We start from the raw sequence: 24937 nt of genomic DNA on the forward strand, positions 1-24937 counted from the left end.
GTCCACCATGTTGCACTGCCATGTTTCTACAGTAGCCCAGAATGGAAAAACACTGCATCTATGTAGGGCCTTTTGCATTTTTTGCGAGTTGTATTTAGTTGGCTGCAATTTGCAATTTCACTGCGTAATACCACTAAATTCTATTCACTGGTCCTTTAAAGCAACATTTAGCAATAAGTTTACCTTCTAATAAAATAACAAAATTATTTTTATGGCACACTGATAGTAACTGGGAGAATTGTGCCTCATTCATTTACGCTTGGCCCCCAACGTCTGCTCTTTCACTTTGTAACTTGGACTGAGCGAGTACAATTTGCTTCGGGAAAGTCCGTAGCGCTTTACAGCACTATGTCACACACAGGTGGCAACCTCCACGGCTGGCCAATGAAGCCAACGCGGAAGTTACAAGACGGCCACTTGAGGTTGGCTACAGAAGTGAGTCAATATTCATAAGGCCCCATAATAAAATGCTCAACTTTATAGCAGAAATCAACCTGTTTATGACATTTTCAGTCTTTATAGCTAAATTCCCCATTTATGACAAAGCTTTAGGTTATGCTTAATTAAATGGCGTGGCTGATTTGAGTGACAGGTTCGTGCCGTCACAGCTGGTTGTTTTCAGGCTTCATTCAGACTGCCTCAGCTACATGTATTTGCCCATTTTTTGATTAGTAAGGAGCTGGCGGAGTCAGGACTGCCAAGATGGCAACGGCCAGAGCTGACCACACAGGCTCTTTAGAAACCTATGGACGATGTTCATTTTTAATTATACAGTCTATGGTCACATAGACTAGCAGGAATTAGCTGTTACTGAAGCAACAAGTAAAGCTCTCAGGAAACTCAATTTTCTCCATAAAACATGATCCAGGTCAGATTCATGGCCGATGTAAATCCCCTCGATACAGCGGTGTAAAAGTGAATTGCACTTTGAAACAAGCTGCAAAAAATACAAATTCTTGCATAATGCTGCTTCAAAGTACAGAAGTAAAAGTATTTATTATCGAGGATGCCCCCTTTCAGGCTGTTATTATAATTTTAAACTATATTGGATTATTGGATAATTTCATGGGAAGATACCATTAGGACTGCCCTATTTTACTTAACTCTGATTGGTCAGTAAGATGCAAATGAGCCCTGTCATCAACTAATATTATAAAATGTCACATTTAAGACTGCATTGGTTCTGATCTGACTGGGTGGCTCTGCCCCATTAGCAGATGACAGTCGAAAATGTCACAAGTGATAACCTGGCTGGTTTTCATAGGGCTCCTGTTAGCATTTGGAGCAGCGGAGGAGGAAGCTGCTTTCTGTCAGATACTGGGGAATTCAGAGTTCTCTCTGCTGTCTAAAAAGGGAGATGTCATGATTGGTGGAGCCTTTTCCATCCACAGCAAAATCACTCAACCTCCACTTTCTTTTACAGAAAAACCAACACGTCTCATTTGTTCCAGGTAATTTGACCACTATTTAAAAATATTATATATTTTGTCACAGTAAATGCAAGTTTTTAATTTTGCCTTTTTTGTGTCAGTGTCAACCCCAGGGAGTTTCGATTTGCCCAGACCATGATCTTTGCAATTGAGGAAATAAACAAAAGTGAATTTCTTCTTCCCAATGTTTCTATCGGATACCGTATTTATGACAACTGTGGCTCAACATTAACGTCAATGCGCGCAGTGATGGCCCTAATGAACGGTGATGAGTGGAGTGTGGGAAAGAGCTGTACTGGTCAATCAGCTGTTCATGCTATTATTGGGGAGTCTGAATCCTCTTCAACCATTGTGCTTTCACGCACTACTGGACCATTCAAAATACCAGTGGTAAGAGGGCAGTCTATGTGTATCAATGTGTATATTATATGCAAACTCTCCTTATTTTGCCTTTCTCGTTGTGTATTCTCAGATAAGTCATTCAGCTACTTGTGAGTGTTTAAGCAACAGGAAAGAGTATCCTTCTTTCTTCCGAACCATTGCCAGCGACCTCTACCAAAGCCGAGCCCTCGCCCAGCTGGTCAAGCATTTTGGCTGGACTTGGGTCGGGGCAGTCAACAGCGACAGTGACTATGGCAACAATGGCATGGCCATCTTCCTTGCTGCAGCTCAGGAGGAAGGAGTGTGTGTTGAGTATACAGAGAAATTTCACAGGGCAGAACCAGAAAAACTCATGAAAGTGGTAGAAGTGATCAGAAAGAGCACTGCCCGGGTCATTGTTGGTTTCCTGGCCCATGTAGAGATGAACAACCTTCTACAGCAGTTGAGTCACCACAACATCACAGGCCTGCAGTTTATTGGTGTGGAGGCCTGGATCACTGCTGACAGCCTTGTGACTCCCACCAGCTTTAGTGTTCTGGGAGGTTCACTGGGCTTTGCTGTACAAAAGGCCAATATCAGTGGCCTGGATGATTTTTTGATCAAAGATTTCTGGGAGACAGAGTCTGAGTGCAAGGAGACAAACCAGGACACGATGACAGAAACTTGCAGAGAAAAACAGGATCTAATTGAGCTTAAAGATTATGATGATGATGTGGCAGAGTTGAGATACTCCAGCAACATCTACAAAGCCATCTATGCTGTGGCTCATTCTCTGCACAGCATCCTAAAGTGCTCCAAAAGTCAGGGGTGTGACAAGACTGCAAAGGTTTCTCCCTGGCAGGTAAAAATAACTGATTACTAAAATGTGCATTTTTTATTTCTGTAAATATATATTTTGAGATATTATCTTAATGCATTTTAGGTAGTGGAATCTTTGAATCAAGTGAATTTTACCATTAAAAATGGGGACCAGGTGTCATTTGATAGCACTGGAGCAGCTGTGGCTCGGTATGAGGTGGTGAACTGGCAGCATGGATCAGATCGCTCAGTCCAGTTTAAACCTGTTGGCTACTATGACGCCTCCCTACCTCCTGGACAGAAGTTTGTTCTCAAGACAGAAGCCATAATCTGGCCTGGAGGAAAGACAGAGGCAAATATAATTGACAATAAAACCTACATTTATGTAATGCTACGGTTTGCCTCAGCAATGCAGTTTGACAATATTTTATCTTGAATTATGGCTTAAAACCCTAACCCTAACTGTCATTTTCTTTTATTTAAAGTTGCCTGTGTCAGTGTGCAGTGAGAGCTGTCGTCCAGGAACTCACAAAGTCCTTCAGAAAGGAAAGCCAGTCTGCTGCTTTGACTGCATACCATGTGCAGAGGGAGAAATCAGCAACAGCACAGGTATATGTACAACAGACCAGGGATATGGCAACTTGCATACATTGTTTGCTTGCCACGCTCTGTGTATCATGTTAAGGTTCGCTATGCTGCTGTCTCTTATTCATGTTTTTAGGATGTAGCTAATTAAATTACAATAATATTGACAATATTTCTGTTACAGATTCTAATGACTGCAGTAAATGTCCTGAAGAGTATTGGTCCAATCAAAACAGAGATGCATGTGTACTCAAAAATGTCGAGTTCCTCTACTTCACTGAGGTTATGGGTATAATACTTGTATTTTTCACTTTGTTTGGTGTTTTCCTTACTTTAACTGTGGCCACTCTATTCTTGATCAATAAGGATACTCCCTTGGTGAAGGCCAACAACTCTGAGTTGAGCTTCTTGCTGCTCTTCTCATTGACTCTGTGTTTCTTATGTTCATTAACTTTCATTGGAGCACCCTCTGAGTGGTCCTGCATGCTGCGACACACAGCATTCGGCATCACCTTTGTCCTCTGTATCTCTTGTATTCTTGGAAAAACAATAGTGGTGTTAATGGCCTTTAAAGCGACACTTCCAGGCACTAATGTGATGAAATGGTTTGGGCCTGCACAGCAGAGACTCAGTGTTCTGGGCTTTACTCTCATACAGGTTATAATTTGCATACTTTGGCTGACAATCAACCCTCCTTTTCCCTTCAAAAATATGAAACTCTATAAAGACAGGATTATACTAGAGTGTGCCCTGGGTTCACCTGTGGGGTTCTGGGCTGTGTTAGGTTACATAGGACTCCTTGCTGTCCTATGTTTTATACTTGCTTTTTTGGCTCGAAAGTTACCCGATAATTTCAATGAAGCTAAATTTATCACCTTCAGCATGCTGATTTTCTGTGCAGTGTGGATCACTTTTATCCCAGCATATGTCAGCTCTCCTGGGAAGTTCACTGTGGCTGTGGAGATATTTGCTATTTTAGCCTCCAGTTATGGAATACTTTTCTGTATATTTGCACCAAAATGCTTTATTATTGTACTCAAACCTGAACTAAACACAAAGAAATATCTGATGGGGAAAATGCAATACAAATAAATCTATATATAAAATTTTGAGGAAATGACAGTATATATTTTACTACATTTCACAATCTGTGGCTGTGAATACTATTCATTTACATATGGAATTTTTTTACCTTTCCCCTTTCAAAATTGAGATAAAAACAACAAAGCAACAAAATGTTTTCAATTGAACATGTTATTGTTGTTATGTTAAATGCTTACATTTTCATTTTAGATAATTTCATTATGTATTGAATCCTACCTATCTGGTCTACAATACAGTTAAAAAACATTTACATTCCAAAAATCTTTTAATATTGGTATCAATAATACTTTTCTTTTACAATGACTTTGGTTGATAATTAAACTGAGGATGCACAGTATTAATCTTTGTTTTATTTCATATGAATAAAAAATATTTAAAACTATCGATGACTTCCTGTCTCTTAATTTTAACATGCACACTTAATGAATTAGCATTCCCACCTCTAATTTGGCCATTACAAAAACAATCTAATCTGTTGGCCCCTGCATATCTCCAATGAAGCAAGTTGGGAGTTAAAGGCCTTTCTCATGGGCACACTGGTGGTCTTTGGATTGAACTGGTGACCTACAATTCACAAAGAAGCATGTGTCATAATATTTTTATAATATTATTTACTGAGCAAATATTGAGGGTTTCTTTCCAACATAGCACAGCTAGACTTAAGTCTGCAATATTATGTACACACCAATAAATAAAAAAAGCTGGCTGGTTGAAAATTTGAGTCACAACTTTAATATTTTTAATAGGGTGCAGTCTAAGAGCAGAGGAAAGGCCTTGTTCTACTTAAATCAAAGTATTTATCTTCTGGACAGTGCTTAATTAGGTTTTCTGAACAGGCTTGTTTGGTTTAGAACTACTCAACTAAAATTACAGCAGTCTAGGCTTTATTTCATGTACTTCATTCAGGTCAGATATACTTAGACTCAGCTGTGCCTTGAGCTAGCAGCCCTACACATTAACATGCATGCTAACAATGCATGCTGATTTTTAACATTTAGCACATTAGCATACTTTAATTCCAGCTGTTCTACTGAAACTACTTCTTTAATATGTACATTGAAGAACCTAAATCATACAGGATCATCTTGATCACATTAAGGTACAAAACTATTATATGGTTAAAGTTAAGGAAAATAAAGTGTGGTGAAATTGTGGTTACGGTTAAGCAACCAAATCATTTAGTTGAGGTTTGGAGAATATGCTGAATAATATTAACAAAAATATAAACATTAATGTCTGTAACCAGTAGATCATTTTAGGGTGGATGCTATACTCTATACACTAGTGTCACTTTCATATTTCGATGATCATTCAGTAGCATCTGTGCCAGGGTCAGATTATGGTCCTGTGAGGCTCCTGGGAACATGTCTTTTGGGTGGACCCCCACAATTGAATTTTCAGACCAATGCAACCCTAATCTGTACCAAGGGGCCCAGGTGTTACTCTCGATGTATGCACCAAATGGCCTCTGGACCCTAGTGGTCAACCTTCACACTGTAGGAGCCGAGGGGCCCTAGGGGTCAAATTACACTTGAAACTCCAGTCGCCCAGGGGCTGTAGTAGTCAGCTCACTCTTTAAACACCAAGGAGCCTGGAGGCCCTTGCACTGTAAGCACTGTGAGGTACGAGGGCCCAAGTGGTTAATTCACATTTTAAACCCTCACATTGTAAGCATCAATGGGTCTGAGGGGCCTTAGTGGTGAGCACACATTTTAAACACTAAGGGGCCCGGAAGCCCTCAAATTGTAAGCATTGATGTGCAGCCTGAGATTTGAAAGGCCCCCTGGTAGGCCTCCACCTCTGTAACAAACATTTTAGGGGAGACACAACTACAGATATAGTTTTTACTATAGGCATATATTTGATGGAATGGTTGTGTGGTGTTAGGCTAAGGTTATGGCCATCCCCCTGTTAAAAAAGAACAAACCACTTGCTGTCTTTAACCCTTTATAGGGCACTCATTGAAATACTTGGACATTTTAAGTGTTATTGGTGGATATAAGAAGACATTTTTTCTTTTTCTTTTTTAAAAAGTTTCAGTTTTAGGCTGCAAATCAAAGTCAATGATGTCTAGGTGGGCTGGCACAACAACAATCCGTGGTCCAGCAGGCCTCCTCTTCCCACAGAAGGACTGAGCAGACAGCTACTGCAAAAGAAATATGCCACATCAATATACTATGAAAATATGTAATAAATAAGCCATAAGCAAATCAAGATCAAGCCCACTTTGAGTTATTTGTGAAAAAAAGCCGTAACAGTGAAGTGTATATTAATATTTCACCTATAGAAAACCCCACCAAAATAGGCCATAGAAGTGTAATAAAATCACCTTCAATCATCATAAAGGAAGTTACCATATATGGTTCCTTTCCCGATAAAGGGTTAACAGAATCGACACTCCAAGTCTGACACCAAACATTGGCATTGTACGTAATTGTGTGTACTGTTTACTGCCCCAAACAAACTAAACTGCTAATAGAATAATATCTATCTTCTACACAAACATCTAATAACTCAATTTGCAATAAAAAATATGTCCAAATGCTTTGTACTACCCCAGATCACATCTTTCTACAATTTCTTTTACAATTTATTGTAATAATAACATAATTATCTAAAATCAGATTATACCATCTCAAATGAAAAACAGAAAATGTGACATCATCAGACAGTGATTTGATAACAGGACTTCAATCGTCATCATTCGCAGAAGTATAAAGCGCTGCCCATTAGAGGTGACACAGGTTTCATTTAGTCATAGAAGAACTCATCACAGAGAACAGGTTTGTGTGTGCCTGTTGTACCAGATGTGTGGCTGTATCTATGTAATGTTACTGTTTTTGCTTTTTATGGGAGCCTTTGGAGCAGAGGAAGACACAGCGCTCTGTGAGATGCTGGGCAGCTCAGAGTTTCCTTTGCTATCTAAGGAAGGAGATATCAGTATTGGAGGAGCTTTTTCCATCCACAGCCAAATTTCAAAGCCTCCGCTCTCCTTTACAGATACTCCAGAGCATCTCATATGTTCCAGGTACTGTTTGTTGTCTTTGACATTGATGGTTTGTAAATGGAAAAAAGACACATCAATTTGAAAGCATTACTTATTCTTTTCAGGATAAATTTCAGAGAATTTCGTTTTGTCCAAACAATGATTTTTGCCATTGAGGAGATCAACAATAGCAGCTCTCTGCTGCCTAATATCTCAATTGGTTATAAGGTATTTGATAGCTGTGGTTCAACACTGCCTTCAACGCGTGCAGTGATGGGTCTAATGAATGGACCGGAAAGGACTTTGGAAAAAACCTGCTCCAGCCCGTCATCTGTTCATGCCATCATTGGAGCCTCTGAGTCCTCCTCAACCATTGTGATGCTACAAATTTCAGGGATTTTCCAGATACCAGTGGTAAAGATTCATATTTGTGCTTCTTTTTTGATTTATTCCACTTCGTTCCTTTTTCCAAAAGGCTTAATCACACTTTATTTGGACACTCCAGAACTAATAATCAGTTTGCTATAAAATGACAGAAAAGATACTAGAACAAAGTTATTCTTAGGGCTATGTGGTCAGGATTAAGTTTGCACAGATGCAGCAGATTTAGTCAAAAGTCATATCTTAAGTCAAACAATATTTGATCCCCATTCTGTCAAGTGTTTTTGTTTCTCTCCTTTTCTTTTCTCTTAGATCAGCCACTTTGCCACTTGTGCCTGTCTGAGTAACAGAAAGGAGTACCCCTCCTTCTTCAGAACCATCCCTAGTGACTACTATCAGAGCCGAGCCTTGGCAAAACTTGTGAAACACTTTGGCTGGACATGGGTTGGGGCTGTTAGGAGTGACAATGACTATGGTAACAATGGCCTGGCAACATTTATCACAGCTGCAAGTCAGGAGGGAGTCTGTGTTGAATACTCAGAGGCCATCTCAAGGACTGACCCCAGTGAACAAGTTGCCAGGGTGGTCAGAGTGATCCAGAGCGGAAGTGCAAGGGTTTTAGTTGCCTTCCTTGCCCAGAGCGAGATGGACATTTTGCTTGAGGAAGCTCTGAAACAGAACTTGACTGGGCTGCAGTGGGTGGGCAGTGAGTCCTGGATTACAGCAAGTCATCTGGCCATTAAGAGGTACTCAGGAATCCTGACAGGGTCTCTGGGCTTCACCATCAGAAAAACAAAGATCACAGGCCTGCAAGAGTTTCTGTTGCAGGTTAACCCAAGTCAGGACCCTCAAAATAATCTGCTGAGAGAGTTCTGGGAAGCCACCTTTGGTTGCAGTTTCCAATCCAGCTTGCATGGTCAGACCCAGTGCTCTGGCTCTGAGAGACTACAGGACATCAACAATGCTTTCACAGATGTGTCAGAGCTGAGGATATCTAACAATGTGTATAAGGCTGTGCATGCTGTGGCTCATGCCATGCATAAAATGTTAAAATGTGGACAAAGTGGTGAAGTGATGAATCAGTCATGTATCTGGAAAGGTGATTTTGAGCCAAAACAGGTAAGAGGTTGCGTTCATTAATTATGTAGATAATTTGAATACTTTAAGTTATTCACCACTGTTATCTATTTGTAGGTTGTGAAGCACCTCCAAGATGTGAATTTCACTCTGCCATCAGGAGAAAGAGTGTATTTTGATAGAAATGGAGACCCTGCAGCGACCTATGAGCTGGTGAACTGGCAGAAAAACCAAGCAGGAGATACTGTGTTTGTAGCTGTAGGGAGCTACGATGCTTCACTACCGAATGGAAAGCAGTTTACCATGAATGGAATAAACATAACATGGGCTGCCGAATCCCCACAGGTATCAAATTGTTATATACCACACTATATATATACACATGTGTGTGTGTGAATATTGTACATAGTAGTAGGAATTTTATTTTGGATGTAGACTGATGTGTAAGATCAAGGTATAATGCCTAAACTATAGTTTTTTATACATCACCCAAATGCTGATTATAATAAACCAATTAAATTAAGTATTTGTATTATGGGAGCAACAAACTACAAGTACCAGATGAGTTGTGGTGTTGTTACAGAGGCCACAGTCTGTCTGCAGTGAGAGTTGTCTGCCAGGATTCCGGCAGGCTGTGATTAAAGGAAAACCCATCTGCTGTTTCTCCTGCATCACCTGTGCTGCTGGAGACATCAGCAACTCCAGTAGTAAGTGGAATCTTTACTGTTTAACTGTAATTTATAATGTAATATTTCTACAAATCAGTGTTTTCCAGTGTCTCACCTATAAGTCACTAAATACAGCCAGTGTTTATTTCAATGATAATTTTGTTAATGTTTACTGAGCTCTGCTCTCATAACTTGCAGCTTACAGCATGAACCCATTTCAGTGTTTCATGTTTTTCTGTTCAGATTCTGCAGAGTGCTCACGGTGTCCACTGGAGTACTGGTCAAATGAAGATCACAGCCAGTGTGTTCCAAAGGTGATCGAGTTCCTATCTTATGGAGAAACCATGGGGGCCCTCCTCACTGCTTTCTCATTGTTTGGAGCATGTTTAACACTGGTGGTGTCATGTGTCTTCTTTCGGTTTCGTCACACTCCTCTTGTCAGGGCCAACAACTCTGAACTGAGCTTCCTGCTGCTCTTCTCCCTGACTCTGTGTTTCTTATGTTCTCTGACCTTCATAGGCCGGCCCACTGAGTGGTCCTGCATGCTGCGCCACACAGCTTTTGGCATCACCTTTGCCTTATGCATGTCTTGTATCTTGGCTAAAACCGTAGCAGTGGTGACTGCCTTTAAGGCTAAAAGGCCAGCAAACACAGTTCCTCAGTGTTCTGCTCCACTTCAGAGGTCAAGTGTTCTCAGCTGTACTTTAATGCAGGTCTTAGTTTGTGTGCTCTGGTTAACTCTTGCCCCGCCATTCCCTTACAAAAACACTACTCATGCCACTGAAAGGATTATTCTAGAGTGTGATTTAGGTTCGCCTATAGGGTTCTGGGCTGTACTTGGGTACATAGGACTTCTGGCCATGTTATGTTTTATTCTTGCTTTTCTGGCTCGGAAACTGCCTGATAATTTCAATGAAGCCAAATTCATCACATTTAGCATGCTGATATTCTGTGCAGTCTGGATCACTTTTATCCCAGCGTATGTCAGCTCTCCTGGGAAGTTCACTGTAGCTGTAGAGATATTTGCTATTCTGGCATCAAGTTTTGGTTTACTTTTCTGTATCTTTGCTCCAAAATGTTATATTTTACTATTAAAACCAGAGAAAAATACTAAAAAACACATGATGGGGAGAAATCACTGAAAATTGCCATAGATGAGTATGCAGAATAGTAACAACACTAAACACTAAACTGTTGCTATTTTTATTAATTAATAATTATTAATTATTGCTAATTTTTATTTCTTTCATTAAAGGCTATGAATTGAACATCAGCATCTTTCTGTTTGAGATATGGTTTAATTCCAGCTATTTTCCACAGAATGATTTCCTTGTGACATAACTGAAAATAAAGTTCAGCTCCTTGTTGAATGTAACAATGAGTAATGGAATAGTTTTGCCTAATTTGAGAACAAAATTCTCTCCTTCACATGTTGGCTCATTTATTTTTCACCATTTAGTGTGAAATTAAAATTCTAAACCGAAATATAATATACAGAACACAATAACATCTCAGATATCACTACAGACAGGCTCGGGTTTCTGAAATTCTTACCATTAGGAATAAGTTATGCTAAAAACCCTCTAATAGGCCCAACTATCTGTCAGTCACACCACAAGCACTGTCATTGGTGGAGAGAAACACAATATGTACATATGGTGCCCTATGGCCTCGTCATACTTAAACCCTATAAAATGGTGAGACTTTAGGTTTTATCTTTGGGCCTGGGGTGGTAAATATTGAGGTGAACAACTATGCTGCTGATAGCGGATATGCTACTTTTCCTTCTGGTTATCAGAGGAGGGAAGCCTATGTGTCAAACATATGGGACAAAAGAACAGTCTCAGTTTTCTAAGGAGGGAGACATCAACATTGGAGGCATTTTCTCCTTCCATCAGAATCCAGTCACTGTTGATCCAGCTCTTCAGGTCAACCCAGGAACAATCCAGTGTGAAGGGTAAGAGAGGGATAGAAAAAATGTATTACAGTTACCAATATGTGTTGTTTATTCCTGTTTTAAGTTTATGTATTTTTTTACATGTTTTACTTTTCACAAATTGTACAATTTGGTCCCTCTCCTTTTTCCAGACTCGACCCAGGTGAGCTTCAGTATGCGTACACTATGATGTTTGCCATTGAGGAGATCAACAACAGCTCAGAGCTTCTGCCAGGAGTGACACTGGGTTACAGGATCTTTGACTCCTGCCCCAGTATCCCTCTGTCCATCAGGGCATCGCTAAACCTGATGAATAGGTATGAGAGTGGAGAAGACAGCTGTAATAAGCTCTCCAATGTGCATGCTGTCATAGGTGAAACCACATCCACCTCTACAATAGGTATTGCACGCACCATGGGACCCTTCCATATACCTGTGGTGAGTGTTGCGGGCATGCACACTCTCTGCACCCATGAACTGTCAAGTAAATTTGTGTTGTTGAATGAGAAGTAATATGATATGTGAACATATTTTATTATGTGTTATTAATATTAGGTATCAAGGACATCTCAAAATGAGCTATTTCTCGCTTTTACTTGTGTTTCAGATCAGTCATTCAGCCACTTGTGCATGTTTTAGCAACAGAAGAGACTATCCCTCTTTTTTCAGAACCATACCTAGTGACATTTATCAGAGCCAAGCCTTAGCAAAGCTGGTGAAACACTTTGGCTGGACATGGGTAGGAGCTATCAGAACTAATAGTGACTATGGGAATGGCGGCATGGCCACTTTCCTGGAAGCAGCAGAAAGGGAAGGTGTGTGTGTTGAGTACTCAGTGGCTATTTACAGAACTGATCCCAGGAAGTGGTTCTTAGAGGTAGTGGACATAATAAAGAAATCCACCTCTAGAGTAATAGTGGCATTTGCTGATGGCACAGACCTTGACATACTTATCAAGGAGCTTCATTCTCAGAATGTGACAGGATTGCAGTGGGTGGGCAGTGAGGGCTGGATCACATATCGCTATATTGCCTCTCCAGTCAACTACGCTGTGGTCCAGGGGGCAGTAGGCTTTGCAGCACTCAATGCACACATCCCTGGACTGCAGGAGTTCCTGGCTAACAGCAGGCCCTCCACCACACCGGGAGACCAAGGACTGGTGGAGCTGTGGGAGACTGTGTTCAGCTGCACCCTGACTCCCCAAGGAGAGGCCCGAGCTCAGGGTTCAGTTGCAGCCTGCACTGGGAAGGAGTCTCTGTGGGACACAAACACACGCTTCACAGATGTTTCAGATGCCAGTCTGCTGAATAATGTTTACAAGGCCACATATGCTGTCGCTCATGCATTGCACATGCTATTCACTTGCAAAGATGGACAGGGGCCTTTTGAGAACAATACTTGTGCTGATAGGGAGAATGTACAACCATGGCAGGTAAACATAAAAAATTCTGTGCCTAAATTAAAACCACTGTATATGTCAATGATATATAACAATATCACTGTTCCCCTGCAGGTGCTGCATTACCTAACAAAGGTCAACTTCACCACTAAGATAGATGAAAATGTGTTCTTTGATGAGTTGGGGGACCCTGTGGCGCGTTATGCACTGGTAAATTGGCAGATGGATGAGACAGGTTACATACTCTTTGAGACCATTGGCTACTATGATGCCTCCCGGCCTGAGGGTCAGCAGTTTCAGATGAAAGGAGGTGTGAGCGCCATCTGGGCAGGAGAGAATCTTGAGGTAAGGAAGTGTAGACAGCCTTTTTAAAATCTGATTTTGCACATTCCTTTCTTTTTATCTTTAAAAATGTATCTTTGACACTCTTGATCACTAAGTAAATATTTCGAAATACTAATTCACAAATTGTTGAGTTTATTACCATATTAACAGCATTATGGGACTGGAAGTTGTTATAAATATGTTTTTTAATATTGTCACTGGGATGTAGGTGCCAAGGTCTGTTTGCAGTGAGAGCTGTTTACCAGGGACCAGACGGGCTTTTGTCAAGGGCAAACCTATCTGCTGTTTTGACTGCATCACCTGTGCTGACGGCAAGTTCAGCAACAGTACAAGTGAGACAGCAGGATTCCTAGCCTTTACTTTAGCTCTCATCGTGTTTCTGTTGGGCAAAATCACTGTCAGCACTTTACTGGTCTATCTGAAGATGTGTGTGCTGTACAGCCTAAACATATTTATGCTTTCAGATGCAGTGAAATGTGAAAAATGTCCTCCCGAGTACAAGTCCAACGAAGAGAGGAATAGCTGTGACTTGAAAGCAATGGAGTTCCTCACCTTCAGGGAACTGATGGGTATACTGTTGGTCACCTTTTCTGTCTTCGGTGCCTGCCTGGCGATGACTATAGCCTTGATATTTTTTCACTTCAGACAGACTCCTATTGTCAGGGCCAACAACTCTGAGCTGAGCTTCCTGCTGCTCTTCTCATTGACTCTGTGTTTCCTGTGTTCTCTGACCTTCATCGGTCGGCCTCTGAGGGGTCCTGCAGCTGCGACACATGCATTCGGGCATCCCTTGTCCTTGCATTCTTGTGTTGGGAAAACAATAGTGTTTTAATGGCCTTCAGGGGCCACACTTTCCAGGTAGTAATATGATGAAATGGTTTGGGCCTGCACAGCAGAGGCTCAGTGTTCTGACTTTCACTGTAATACAGGTTTTGATTTGCATACTTTGGCTGACAATCAACCCTCCCTTTCCCTTCAAAAATATGAAACATTATAAAGACAAGATTATACTAGAGTGTGCGTTAGGATCACCTATAGGGTTCTGGGCTGTGTTAGGTTACATAGGACTCCTTGCTATCCTATGTTTTGTTCTTGCTTTTCTGGCTCGGAAACTGCCTGATAATTTCAATGAAGCCAAGTTTATCACCTTCAGCATGCTGATATTCTGTGCAGTCTGGATCACTTTTATTCCAGCATATGCCAGCTCTCCTGGGAAATTCACTGTTGCTGTGGAGATTTTTGCTATTCTGGCCTCCAGTTATGGAATGCTGTTTTGTATTTTTTTACCCAAGTGCTACATCATTTTATTAAAGCCTGAGAACAATACAAAGAAACATTTGATGGGTAAAGTGACCCCAAGAGCCCTATGAGTTATTTGTTAAATAACAGCAACAGCTGTATTGTAAAATACCCCCCCCCCACAAAAACAAATAAAAATGGATTTCAAGTCACACCATAACTACACTTTTTCAGTTTTCAAGAAAAGCAGCAGATTCTCTTGCTTAAATAAAAAAGTATACAGTAGGTCTGCACAAAACATATCTGTATATCAACTAGTCAGATGATTTAATTAATTTAATCGATTAAATATATATGAATACAAACAAAACCTGTAATGTGGCAGCAAAGTTTTTTCATGTCTCTTTTCAACCTTGAGTTTACACTTTTATCACTGTCTGTGTGTTCCCAAGGTCAAGTATGACCCTCCATGTTGAATTTTTTTTAAATAATTTAGAATAAAATTCAAACTTACATGAAATGTGTGCTCTTTTTATGTTGTATTTCGGATAAAAAAAATATACATAGAGGTTTCAGTACAAAACCATACATACATCAGTAAACTATATAACAAGACAGAATTGTTGTACAGTACACATTACAGAGACTTTATAATTTTAGAATGTATCAGTCTGCTTAAGTTGATGTTGTATGTAATGTATCAGGAAACAATAAACTCTTAATTAAACATAAAAATAATTAAAAGTCTGTCACTCTCATTTATCTAGAACCTGACACTGTAAAAAGACATTAAGTAATTTCCCCCTGGGATTAACATTACATCTTCCCCCTTGGGATTAAAAGTAATTTCCCCCTGGGATTTATTAAAGGACTTTCTGATTCTGATCTGCAACTTCTGACATATCAGCACCTAGCTTCTTTTATAGAGAACCCCATTCAGGAACAATCTCCAGTCGAGCTACTAAAACCTTTCCTCATGCTACTGCAAGACCAGTGCATTTGTTACTCTGCTGAGGGAGGTTCATTCATTTGTCTTAATTCTGTCTTAACCTGTTCCACCTCCTACTGCAACACCCTAAATAACGCAACTATTACTGGTAACATATAACAATTCTTGTGTCAATTCAATAGTGCTTCATAATCCTAAAGAGACCCAGGAGATCCAACTGAATACTTGATCGGTCTACATCACTGCCACCCCACACGCTACATCCCTCATATATGTTACTTACCATGCTATACAAACTACTAACAGTGGCTGACTTAACTGGGCGCCCCACTCTTCATGTTCACCACGATTACCTGCCATGATACCAACCACACCAGGACAAGATCTTGCATGATAACCAAGAGGCGGGAAAAACTAATAAAAAATACGGTCTGTTATAACCGCTCAAATGTTCGCTTAAAAAGAAAGACTAAGATTTTGCGTAGAGACAACAGTGAATATTTTTATCTGATTAACATTTATTAGCCAGTTAAGAAATAAAAAAATAAACTAAAGACAACTCTATCTCCTTCCTGTTTGGTTACCTCCCTCCCCTCACCCCCAACCTGTACTCCACAGAGACTGTAAAACCATCAACTGGTTCTCCAATACTATCTCTTCATGCTGCCCAAAATGTATAATATCCGTCGTAAGATTTTAATTTCTGCCATTACCCGACAGTACATGTCGCAGTGCCACCCAGTGGTTCTAACACCTCTAGACCCCCTAATGACGTCCCACCACAGAGGTCGCCAGAGAACAGGTTGGGCACTCCTTACACGCTGTTGTTGTCGGCCTCTTTCTCTCAGTGGAGGAGCCTGGTGTCGCAGGCGAGAGCAGCGGATCCTCGAGAAACCCTCCAGCCTATCTAAGCGATGGACGAACCCATTACTGTTTGGGGCCACCTCTTCGCTTTCCACAGCAGCTGCGAAAGACAGACAGGATACCTACATGCAAAACAACCACTGCCACCTGCAATCCGCACCAGGGTAAAATATATAAAAAAAGATATAGTGTTAATTTGAAAGATTTATCTCAACAGAAAGTAGGTACAGATAACACAGTGGGGAGAAGAAGCTTGTTATCAAACTGAGCTATCCTAACATTTAGAGAAGGAAGGGGTGGTTATGAAGCTGTGATACAGGCAACTCAGGCTTCTTTCCGCACGTATTGTGGTTCTACTGGTGGTAGGGACAAAAACTGTTAGATGGTCAACCCTACTGGCTCACACCTGCCGGGGACAGTGCGACACTCTTCAAACGTGCAGGAGGCTTTCCAGGTTATGGCGCAGGCTCATGCTGGCTGTTTTGCGGCATGAGGAGGGAGAGTTAGGATAGACGCACAGACCTACTGCCTGGCAGTCTGTCGTCGTGTGGCGCTATAAGACTCCTCATGAACGTCTGTGGCTGCACTTGCTAGAAGTGTGAGGTCCCACCTGGCCCTTGGCTAATGAGTACCGATGAAGGGGTATCTGGGACCCTCTGAGGCTCATGTACGAGGACCCTGCAAGTGCGAGGGGCTATTATGGAAGAGACCCTCTTCTCGCCTTGCAGGGCGTATAGCTTCACTGTGCAGTCGGACACCTCTTCATATCCCATGGGGGTAAACTGGTAAAAATCACAACATCCGTCCTAATCTCACCCAAATAAGTCCATTATTCTGTATTCTTGCGAGCTAGTCAGACAAAACTGGGTTAAAGATCAATGTGGGTTTAATGTGGTGTGGTAAATGTCTTCCAGGGTTATATCCTTCATCTCTGGGATATCAGGGGTTTTCCTCTCGTGGGGCCGCCCGCCGCGCCGGGTTTTGTCCGGTTCGTTGAACTTTAGATTCGCCCTGTATGTTGGTGTGCGTGTCTCATATATGTGACTACATACAAAGTATCTCTCTCATCCCTTTCCTCATGATTTAACATTTACCTCGTGAGCTAGTATCCTGATGCAGTAGCCCTTGTGCTCTCCTCGCTCGTCTCCTATCGCACTTTGGTTGGACCTTTGTGTCGCGCATGCTATCTAGAACAGTCAATGTCTCTTATGTTATTGATGGCGATATCGCAATATCATTGGGTGCATGGCCACTCATCACAGACAACAACCGCCAGCTGACTGGGCATTTGTCTGAATACTCGTGTACTCTTCTCTTCAGGACAGACTCCACCAGAAAATACAAAAAATCCATTGACATTTATTCAACAGCTCCTCTTCTGAGGGTGAGGGTCACTCGTGCCGGTCGGTGGTAGAGCGTAGAAGGAACTCGCCACACCGTGAGTGGTGAGCCAGGTAGCAGCTGGAGCCTGGATCTTGTCCGAGCGACCAGTGATGGGTCGATGGTGAGTGCGCGATGAGCCGGGTTGAGCCCGAGAAAACACGGAGGGCGCGAGAGAGGATCAGAAGGGAGAAGTGTCACGAGCGATGGAAGCCAGGTGTTGGAAAGTGAAGAGAGGTGCAGAAAAAAAGCAAGCAGAGAGCAGAAGAGGACGCCGAGGGAGGATGTGTGACTGGAGCGGGGAAGAGTGAGAAGCTACAGTATGGCGCTAGGCGTGGATCTGTGACAAGTGCTTATAAAGGGGTGAGTGGCTGGTGCGGCGAAGAGTGATTCTGTCGAGGCTGGAGTGAGGGAGGGGCGGGTGAACGAGAGAGGTGGCCGCGTTGGAGGCGTTGTATAGAAGGTGAGAGGCGAGAAAGACTAAGAGAGCGGTTGAACGGAGGAGCAGAAAGAGAGGAGGAGTGGGAGAGAGAGGGTGAAAAAATGTGTGCTCGGTGCGAAGCGTGCCCAACGAATACGACTACAGAAGAGTGTTGATGATAGGCTATTTGTACTGATTAGAGCGCAAGTGAAAAGAATGATGAAAGAGAGAAAAAGGAAAGAGGTTGGTGAGGGGAAGAGAGGGCAGGTGTATGTAAATGCGATAAGTAGCTGGCAGCGCAGGACAGGATTTTCTATTGTATTTTGGTGTGGTTCTCTAGTGTTTGGTTATATGTATTTGTTGCTGATCTGAGATTCTATAATGTCTTATAGATGTGCCAAATTTAAGTGTTGGGTGTGTATGTATGGTGTGGCGAGCTCGGAATCACAACAGTAAACTACCTGCGTGTCGAGACTTGTAAGTGTGATGAATAGTGTAGATGCAAGTGTATGGAGATTGTAATAGATGATTTTGGTAAAGAGGTTATTGATGTAGTGTATTATATGTAGAGACTGGTTTGGTTCGATTCATAGAAGTGAGAGTTAAGATATGAGTTCCTGTTTAGACTTATTCATTTCCTAATATCCCCATTATTATAAGTGTAAATTATTTATTTTTTAAATTTCTCATAGTAGATGTCTATATTGCAGTCTTTGTGTCAGTGGTAGATTTTATATTCCTCATGAACTGCAAGCTCTCTATGAAAATGAATTAAATGCTGTATCTGTGTTTTGCATTATTTTGTGTATCTCTCGCAGAGTGTGTTATAGAGTGGTTGTATTCATAATATATGAAGGTATTATTGTTTGTGTGTGTGTATTATTAAGTTTCAAATGAATCAAATGTGTGTTATATTTGTTGTGCTTGATGATATGTGGTGATATATGTTTATCATTAGAGTGGGACAATGTATGTAGTCAAAGAGAGAAGCGCGCGTGGAAGCGAGTGAACGTTCAAGGCAGAGGAGCGAACAAGGGACAACACGGCGAGAGCGAAGGTGAACGCTGTGTAGAGTGTCGAGGTATGCGCGTGTAATGAGAGAGAGAAAGGATGAGCGGGTGCACGAGAGCAAGGAGCATGAGAAGAGAGATGACGCAGCGAGGGTACTGGCGGCGCTGGCGGAGAGGAGTCGAGCCTGGCGCAGAGGTGATCAAAGGCGCGGCGCTGGTAAGCAGGAGAGGGCGGGTGTTTGCGTCTTTGCTCATTGTCGCTTGTTTGTGTCTGTTGTCTTGTTGTGTTTGGTTGTTTTTTCTGATGGTGTTTCGCCCGGTCGGATGTGGTCCTGCAGTGCGCGGAGCGAGAGTGCTTCGCTCTATTTTGGTGTCTATTCATCTCTGTCCTGTTGGCTCGTGTGTTCCTGTGTAATATATTTAACATATATGATGTTATGGTCGTTCAGTGCGTCGTTATGTTGGGTGTGTGTGTATTCCAATTTTCTATGTCTTTATTTGTTTGTCATGTCGTATATCATATATGTTTCTGGTTTTGTGTATGATATGTTTTGTATTGTGTGTGTGTGTGTGTGTTATTGATGTCTGATTTGTGTTGTTGGAGCGCCAATATGCGTATATTATTGTTATTGTACTGAATGTGTGTCTCTTTGTTGTATATGTTATTATGCATTTTTTGTCTCTTATGTATCTCTATTGTGTCATGTCAAAATTGTTGATTGCCAAATGCGGGTGTGTGTCGGCTAGTTGCAGATTATATTATAGATTGCGGCCAGGTATGTGTGTGTCTGTATGAGTGTGTGTTGATGTTATGTTCCAGTCTCAGGTTGGTTTGCTCGTACATAGGTGTTTTGTTGTTTTGTGTCCATGTGCATGTGTTCCTTATGCAGAATGACTTTCTGTGTCTTTGATTTCTCAATGATAGAATCTCCCCCTACATATGTCAATTCTCTCGGGCAGTGTTAATATCCTATGTTGTTGTTTTTGTGAGTGTGTATATGTAAGGGTTGATGTTTAGTTTTGTCTTTTGCCTCAACTTTTTGTCTTGTGTTCTTAAGTTTTGTTTTTGTTGTTATGTTGTTTTATTTGCTATGATGGTGTTGTGTATTTCAGTGATGTAGTTCTTGTGTATCATTTGTGGTGTTGTTGAGTGATGTGAATGATTGATAACTTTCGACTGTGCCGGTGTGTGGTTTGTTTGGTTGTTGTTGAGAAGTGAAGTTGTGGCGTGTGCGTATGCAGGGACCTCAGGTGAACCCGTTCCCCGGCATGATCCTATCTAATGAGTATGGGGGGCGGTGATGGGTTTTGGGGGTGTGCAAGGATTATGGTGTAATATGATGGGGAGTGGTAGTGTTTAGTTATGCAGGTAAGAGAGTGGAGCGATAGATCTGCGAATCGAGGAGGGATTATCAATCAGTACATGATCACGAGTGATGTGGTACCTGTTGTGAGTTCGTGCCAAATTAAAGACTCTATTTGCAGATTCAGCTGTTGTCTTCAGGTAAAGATGCATGCATAAAGACAACTGCTGGACAGAATTATCACAATGCCATTTTCTGTTGGGCGTTGCAGTGTTATAATTTCATACTTGTGCCGGGTGGGGTCGTCCGATACTCATTGGAAGGGTAAACCTCATCGCCTTCTTTGTTTTGAAATTTAATCTGTTTGGGTGGCGGGGTAAAGAGAGAGAGATATGCAGTTGAACATAAGGGATTCGACATCAATACATGTTTGTAGGTCGTTAGGTCGGAACAGGCATGAATGACAGATGGAACAAGTTTCATTTCGCACGCGGGAAACCATTGCAGACATTATCTAGAACTATTCTTGTGTTGACACATGAGCTCAATATACACAAAGGGTGGATTTTAGTCTTGTCAGCTTCATGACCAGTAAAGGGATGCAACGCGTGCACGCTTCCTGGTTATCATGCTGGACGGGGAATGTGAGATGAAGTGCAGAATCGGGGCCACAGGGCATACACTCCTTTACTAGACATTGTTAGAAGACGATAGGCCGCATGATGGGACAATCAGTTTAGTGTGGGGTTGCACTCCAATCAGACGCATGCCTGCCAGTACACTGCGTCTCTCGTGGATTTCCTCTGCTCATGGACTGTTGACTGTAAACTTACAAGCTTAGGTATTGTCTCCCAAAACACGGTGTGGTTAAAACCATCTTATTGCTGGGATGAGGTTTAGTGACTTCACATCCAGAGAAAATGACATCGTCTGCTCATTCTCCACTGACGTTGAGCCGTGTGAGCGACGAAAATGGAGTGAACCTTATCCAGCGTGAAGAGAAGATCCAGGCCTCAGTCCTATCCAGCTGGTCACCCAGTCAAGGTTTGGAGCGGACATCTCATGTATTAGTATGTTAGCAATGACGAGGTGTGGGAGAGGAGAAGTGACAATGTCACGCCGTGTAGAGAGGAAGCTCTTTGATGACGAGGATTGTTTGTACTTGTTTCTGGTGGATCTTGTCTGGAAGAAATGACGGTAGCCGAGTATTCCAGACAAATGCCCAGCAGCTGGGCGGTGTTCTGTGAATGCTCATGGCGCAGGGTACCATTGATTGGGGTAATCACTCCACCCTCTCCATCCTGAGCGCCTCTCAGCCAACCAAGTCCAACCAAGAGGTCTTGACCAGACCTGGCCAGGCTCTGGGCTGCTGGTCGGCAGAGTCCACGTGGGTATGTTGGGGGCCGATGGGTACTTGGTTTTATCAGGGCGGAGACAATGGCACAGCAGAGCAGGGCTGGATCTAAAAGAGTAAAAGAGAAATGATTATCCCAGGGATAGAAGGTATAAAATATTAACATTGTGACAAGCGCAGGATGAAACGCATGCTGAGCGGCGCGGGGGGAAAGATAATACAGAGAGTAATACTTCGATGGTATTCATACGTGAGAGCGCGCATGAGGCAGGGTGATATGGAAGAGTCGGGAGCAGAGTGTTGAGGCCGTCAACGAGGAAGAGGGGTGGTTCTCGCAAGAATGAGCGCTACGACGTGACATGAGGTGCTGCGGATCCGAGTTATACCCCGCGCGGCGGCGGAAGCAGCCGAGCCGCGCCTACGTGCAGCGAGAATGTGGCCAGAGACATCATAGACGTCAGCCAGAGAAAGGCAGTACCGTCGGGGCGTGGGTATTAAGTTTCGCCTTTGAGGCGCAGAAAGCATACCTGGAGAACGTAAATGACGTGAGCGAGAATAAGTTGGAAATTACAAGGTTTTGGTGTCTCATAAATAGAGAAGCATAGTGAATAAAGCTATTTGATTGGTTTAAGGTCGATGACCACCAAGAAACACATGGTTTTCTAATGTTAAACTCAGTTTGATAACAATTTTTACCAGCTTTTTGTATCGTGTACCTAACGTGCTGTTAGATATTTCAAGATGCTAGAAATATATTTTGTTTTTCTATATTGAAGTTTACCTGGGTGCATTGCATGGGTGGCAGTGGTTTTTGCAGTGTAGGGTATCCTGTCTGTCTTTGCCAGCTGCTAGTGGAAGAGAAGGCTAGCCCCAGACATAAGTGTGTCCCATGCCTTGAGATAGCTGAGGGTTCTCAGAGTCCCCCTGCTCCGCCTGCAACACCAGTCACTCACCCTGAGAGAAAGACGCCACAGAGCCAACAGGCTGTCATAGACGTGGCCGCAAGACCCCTATCTGCTGGCGCACCTCTGTGTGGAGCGTCATAAGTACTAAGAGTCGTTAAAACCACGCTGGTGCACGCAGAATTGTACTTTTAATGCAAATTAAAAATCCTTACACGATTTTATACCATTTTGGAAGCAGCCATAGAAAAATAGTATTAGAACAGTGATGTTTTATCTCTGCGTGGACGCTACAGTTGGGAGATGAAGTGGGGGGGAAGGTACCAAAACAGTTTGAGAATAGAAGGTGGTCGTTAGTTATGTTTATTCGTTGAACTGGCTAATACAAATGTTATTCAGATAAAGAATATCTCAGCTTGTTTTCTCAGCAAAATCTTTCTTGTTTTAAGCACATTTTGAGCGTTATAAAGACTCTATTATTTTACGTAGTTTTTCACCCGCCTCTTTGGTAATCATAGCCAATTTTACCTTTTTGTACATGCGACGCGCCGCCCCCCCCCGCTCGCCAACGGACCGCCAACACCACCGACGGCTGCCGCCTGCCCCCCAAACCAGGATGCCCCCACCCCACCATGTTATATTAACAGTTAGATGGGGGCCCAGTTAATCAGACCTTCTAGTAAATCTTGAACTAACAGTCAAATGGTATACCATATATAGAATGTATTGGGTTTCAGTATGGTAGACAGAATCATTATTCAGTTGGATCTCCTGGGTCTTCTTAGGATTATAAGCACTATTGGAATGTAGGACACAAAATTGTTAATTTTACCATAATATTTCGCTGAGTTAGGGTGTTCATATAAGTAAAGGTAAGCAGTTAACAAATATAAAACAAATGAATAATGATTTAAGCACGATAACAACAGAGCTGGTCTGCATGAGCAGAGAAAGTATTTGATAGCATCACTGAGTTTTCTGAGATGAGGTACGATGCTATAAAAAAGAAGGCTACAGGTAGGCTATATCAGAATCAGAAGCTAAGAATCATAACGCATACTTTCCCAAGAATCCGCCAGAGGGAAATACTGTAAAATCCCAGGGGGAGAGAATTACGTTTATCCAGGGGGAAATGTACTTAATGACTTATTTACTCTCGCCTGTGTCTATGTTTGTTTTAGTATTATACATGAACGGGTGACAGACTTTTTAATTCATTTTTATGTTTAATTAAGAGTTTATTTCGCTGATAACATATACATGACAACATCAAAAAAGCAGAACTGGAATAGACATTCTAAAAGTTATAAAAGTGCGTCGTGGTAATGGTGTACTGGGGGTACAACAATTGCGGGTTCGCTTGTAATGAGTTAAGGTCTTAGGCTGGATGAAATATGTCATAGGTTGTGGTACGCTGTGAAACCTAGCTAGATGTATATGTGTTGTTTTAGGTGCGGAGAATACAAACAATAAAAGAGCACAACGCACTTCCATGTAAGTGCTTGAATGGTTTATTGTAAATGCTATGTTAACGAAAAATTCAACATGGAGGGTCATTGAACTTGACACTGGACACAGACAGTGATAAGAGTGTGAAGACGCTGAGAGGTGTGTTGAAAGAAGAGACATGAAGAAAACTTTGCTCTGGCTCGAGCAGCTGACACGTGTGGGGGTATTCAAATAATACATGCCAATCGTTAAATTGAATCTAATCATCTGACTGGGTTGGACTCGTATTACAGAAATATGTTTTGGTGCAGAGCCTGACTGTTGATACTTATTTTATTTAACGCAAGGAAATCTGGCTGGATTTCTGCAGAGCACACCTGAGGCCCAGATTTAAAAGTGTAGTGTAAGTGGGGTGGTTGACTAAATATCTATTTGGTGATTATTGTCTATTTAGTAGCAGCGGTGGGGGGTTGGAGGTATCTTTTGGAACGTTGAGATATAAGCACGGCATGTTGTTGATAGATATCATTAACAAACTCGACCTTCATATAAGGAGCTCTTTGGAGGTCACGATTCACGGGCATTAACACCATCTCAAAAATGTATTTCGGTTGATGGCCCATTTATGATTATTCATTTGTTGTGCATCAAGGGCTTTAATAACCGCCCAGCTGGAGACTGTAAGGGCATTTGTGTCGTGACATTATAGGCTGCATGTGTATAAATGCATTATGCCTATACAGCGTAACAAAGATAGTCCACATTCCATACAAGACTAGGAAAGGACGTCAACAAAGAATAAGCAATCAAAAATATCGTACAACTATATGCACGCACACAAGTCTGGCACTACTTTCTCCCAAGGGAACGGTGAGCGATGAGATCTCGGCATTGTCCTCATCCCACGTATATATGTGCTCGGAAGAAAATAGGTAGATCAAGAGGACCAATCTGCATCCAGAGAAATAAATATCA

The 24937-nt window shown here is 42.0% G+C and overlaps 4 protein-coding genes across 4 annotated transcripts in view; all 4 read left to right on the forward strand.

Annotated features, from left to right (window-relative positions):
- Positions 1–1293: 1293 nt before the first annotated feature.
- Positions 1294–4286, forward strand: LOC118341590 (extracellular calcium-sensing receptor-like). Its single transcript, XM_035679886.1, has 6 exons — positions 1294–1451; positions 1532–1820; positions 1903–2652; positions 2734–2961; positions 3095–3218; positions 3379–4286. Exons 1-6 carry the CDS (start codon positions 1363–1365, stop codon positions 4284–4286), a joined length of 2388 nt encoding a protein of 795 aa, XP_035535779.1. The 5' UTR covers positions 1294–1362.
- Positions 4287–7105: 2819 nt separating this feature from the next.
- LOC118341582 (extracellular calcium-sensing receptor-like) lies at positions 7106–10552 on the forward strand. The gene is made up of 6 exons (XM_035679880.1): positions 7106–7326; positions 7410–7698; positions 7978–8784; positions 8860–9087; positions 9326–9449; positions 9654–10552. Exons 1-6 carry the CDS (start codon positions 7106–7108, stop codon positions 10550–10552), a joined length of 2568 nt encoding a protein of 855 aa, XP_035535773.1.
- A 711-nt stretch (positions 10553–11263) lies between these two features.
- On the forward strand, positions 11264–14460 carry LOC118341589 (extracellular calcium-sensing receptor-like). The gene is given in 7 exon segments (XM_035679885.1): positions 11264–11367; positions 11499–11784; positions 11954–12778; positions 12860–13090; positions 13299–13422; positions 13555–13943; positions 13945–14460. Coding segments are annotated over 6 exon segments (2337 nt in total). The 5' UTR covers positions 11264–11367; positions 11499–11532.
- A 6717-nt stretch (positions 14461–21177) lies between these two features.
- The window catches only part of LOC118342047 (extracellular calcium-sensing receptor-like), a 10775-nt gene continuing 7015 nt past the window's right edge, over positions 21178–24937 (forward strand). Inside the window, 3 exon segments of the mRNA XM_035680472.1 lie at positions 21178–21321; positions 21520–21648; positions 22457–22641. Of these exon segments, the coding sequence (XP_035536365.1) occupies positions 21178–21321; positions 21520–21648; positions 22457–22641 (458 nt within the window).

Source organism: Morone saxatilis, unplaced genomic scaffold, assembly GCF_004916995.1.
Source record: "Morone saxatilis isolate NCDOM2014 unplaced genomic scaffold, NCSU_SB_2.0 Contig8, whole genome shotgun sequence".
Lineage (NCBI taxonomy): Eukaryota > Metazoa > Chordata > Actinopteri > Moronidae > Morone > Morone saxatilis.